This window comes from Notothenia coriiceps, unplaced genomic scaffold, assembly GCF_000735185.1.
Source record: "Notothenia coriiceps isolate Sejong01 unplaced genomic scaffold, NC01 NC01_scaffold00011583, whole genome shotgun sequence".
NCBI lineage: Eukaryota > Metazoa > Chordata > Actinopteri > Perciformes > Nototheniidae > Notothenia > Notothenia coriiceps.
The window spans coordinates 1-3,003 of NW_011344284.1; the positions used below are offsets into that span (position 1 = coordinate 1).

Here is a 3,003-nt window from a genome sequence, read left to right on the forward strand (position 1 = left end):
ATGTAGAAGAGACATGAAGAAGAGGGGACACATGTTGATGCAGAAGAGACATGAAGAAGAGGGGACACATGTTGATGTTGAGGAGACATGAAGAAGAGGGGACACATGTTGATGTAGAAGAGACATGAAGAAGAGGGGACACATGTTGATGTAGAAGAGACATGAAGAAGAGGGGACACATGTTGATGTAGAAGAGACTGGAAGAAGAGGGGACACATGTTGATGTAGAAGAGACATGAAGAAGAGGGGACACATGTTGATGTAGAAGAGACATGGAGAAGAGGGGACACATGTTGATGTAGAAGAGACATGAAGAAGAGGGGACACATGTTGATGTAGAAGAGACATGAAGAAGAGGGGACACATGTTGATGTAGAAGAGACATGAAGAAGAGGGGACACATGTTGATGTAGAAGAGACATGAAGAAGAGGGGACACATGTTGATGTAGAAGAGACATGACGAAGAGGGACGACATGTAGGATGTAGAAGAGACATGAAGAAGAGGGGACACATGTTGATGTAGAAGAGACATGGAGAAGAGGGGACACATGTTTGGATGTGGAAGAGACATGGAGAAGAGGGGACACATGGTGATGTAGAAGAGACATGGAGAAGAGGGGACACATGTTTGGATGTGGACTATGGATTTTGCACAATAGGTGACCTTTAAGAAAGTCTTTGTGAGTAGAGGGTCTTACTGGCTACGTTGGGGCTGGACCGGTGGTCGGCTCGGTTCTTGAGCAGCCGGTCTTCGTTGGTCTTCTTTGGTTCGGGGTACGAGTCCCAGCCGGCCTGCGGACTCTCCGGAGAGCCGTTCTGCACCGAGTTGTTGTAAAGCTCGAAGCCCTCGCTCTTTGGTCGCAGCTTTCCGTTCTTATCACGCCCTCGGTCTGCAGCTGGAGGGACGAAACAGAGAGAATGGATGCTTGAATTTGTTGTTGCAGTAATAACAAATATCACTTTCATTATTTTCTTAATGCAGATTTTCTTTTACTTTGTGGTAATGATTTGACATTACATCAAATCTTTGGGCAGTTTGGGAGATTAAACTTAATAATGTTACGGTCCTTTTGTACTGTCTTAAACCTTTCCTTAGAACATATCATGAATTGTAAGGTGTCCTTGGGTGCTTTGAAAGGCACCTCTAAATAGAATTAATTTTTTATTATTAATTCCTACTTTTTTAAATATTGTAATTGTAAGCCAATTGTAGGTTTATATAAAACCGTAAAGAGGACATATTATGCTGATGTTCAGGTGTATATCAGTATGTAGTGTCTCTACTTTAAAGAGTCCTCTCCTGCTGATGTTCAGGTGTATATCAGTATGTAGTGTCTCTACTTTAAAGAGTCCTCTCCTGCTGATGTTCAGGTGTATATCAGTATGTAGTGTCTCTACTTTAAAGAGTTCTCTCCTGCTAATGTTCAGCTTCATATCAGTATGTAGTGTCTCTACTTTAAAGAGTCCTCTCCTGCTGATGTTCAGGTGTATATCAGTATGTAGTGTCTCTACTTTAAAGAGTCCTCTCCTGCTGATGTTCAGGTGTATATCAGTATGTGTAGTGTCTCTACTTTAAAGAGTCCTCTCCTGCTGATGTTCAGGTGTATATCAGTATGTAGTGTCTCTACTTTAAAGAGTCCTCTCCTGCAAATGTGTGTTTTTTCAAATGTTCCGGTGCTCCTTTTTTGGCGGGGGGTGCACATGCGCACCTGTTATGTGCAGCCCTGTATATAAGACTACAGGAAAGAGAAATCCCAGAAAGCCTAACAGGGCCCTTTTTAAAACAGAGTTAAGCGTAACGACTTCCCTCCTGAGTCTCTATGTCTGCTCCCTGAGTCTGTGAGAATCTACACTTTGACTTGTCCAGTTTCCAAACACTAAAGAGTGGCCGGAGTCCTTCACAGCCTGGAGGTTACATTTCACCGTCTGACTGGAAAACAGGCTGTGGTCGAGGGAGAAACACCCGTTAGCGTCATCCTGCACCGCAGAAGACTTCCTTAATGAATCTGGGGTCACATTCCAGCGGACAAAGACCAGCACAGAGCCAGACAACCCCGTAAACTCTGTCCCAACATGCGTGTGTGTGTGTGGACACGCTTACACACGCACACATATCTGGCTGTAGCCACAAACACTCATTATGTCCTTCAGTCTGCAGGACTTTTTTATACGGGGCTGCAGAGAAGACAACAAGGACTCAGTGTCTGGACCAGTCTGCTTCTCCTCTTTCACACCAGAAGCTGTTATTGACTAATGGTGGAACTGACAATAGTCCATTCATTACATGTTACAGTACATTACACTTTTCTGGCTTTTCATTTAACACTTTTTCTAATTGTCATGATTGTTCAAAAAGTGAAAAACAGCTGGAATGCACATTGTATTTTGCTATTGATTAATGAACATCACATTTTTTACAAGCACACATTTCTGAAGTGATGGTCCACAAAACCTTTTATTCGATATTTTTTAAAAAGCCAGTTTTTCTCACTTGAGGGACTGGAAGAACAAAAAAAGACTTTTTTAATCGAAAGATTACAAAAAAACGATTGTTTGATTATAAAAATCGTTGGAAATACATTTTTTTATCAATAGAATATTAATCTGCAAAGTTTTTAGTTTTTCATTAAGCGCCAAAAGTAAAAGGTTCCTCAATATCATGAGAAACAAGAACGTTATTCTATCAAATACACTCTACAATTGCAAAAAAAATAAACAAGTCAGATGAATGACATTTAAACAGTTAGAATGTGTGTGTTCTCACCTCGGGGCAGCAAGGGGCTCGGCTGGTTCAGGAGCGTTGCCAGACCGTGGTAGATCGCTCCCTGCTTCGCCACCTCCAGAGTCACCACTGCACCCGTCCTCGTCATCAACTCCGCAGCCCTGACACACACACACACACACACACACACACACACACACACACACACACACACACACACACACACACACACACACACACACACACACACACACACACACACACACACACACACACACA

The 3,003-nt window shown here is 42.7% G+C and overlaps 1 protein-coding gene across 1 annotated transcript; it reads right to left on the bottom strand.

Moving 5' to 3' along the window:
- Positions 1-668: 668 nt before the first annotated feature.
- On the bottom strand, positions 669-2,913 carry LOC104946763 (afadin-like). Its single transcript, XM_010772645.1, has 2 exons — positions 2,767-2,913; positions 669-898 (listed from the first exon to the last, which is right to left on the bottom strand). The coding sequence occupies exons 1-2, from the start codon at positions 2,870-2,872 to the stop codon at positions 669-671; spliced, it is 336 nt and encodes a 111-aa protein (XP_010770947.1). The 5' UTR covers positions 2,873-2,913.
- Positions 2,914-3,003: the final 90 nt, after the last annotated feature.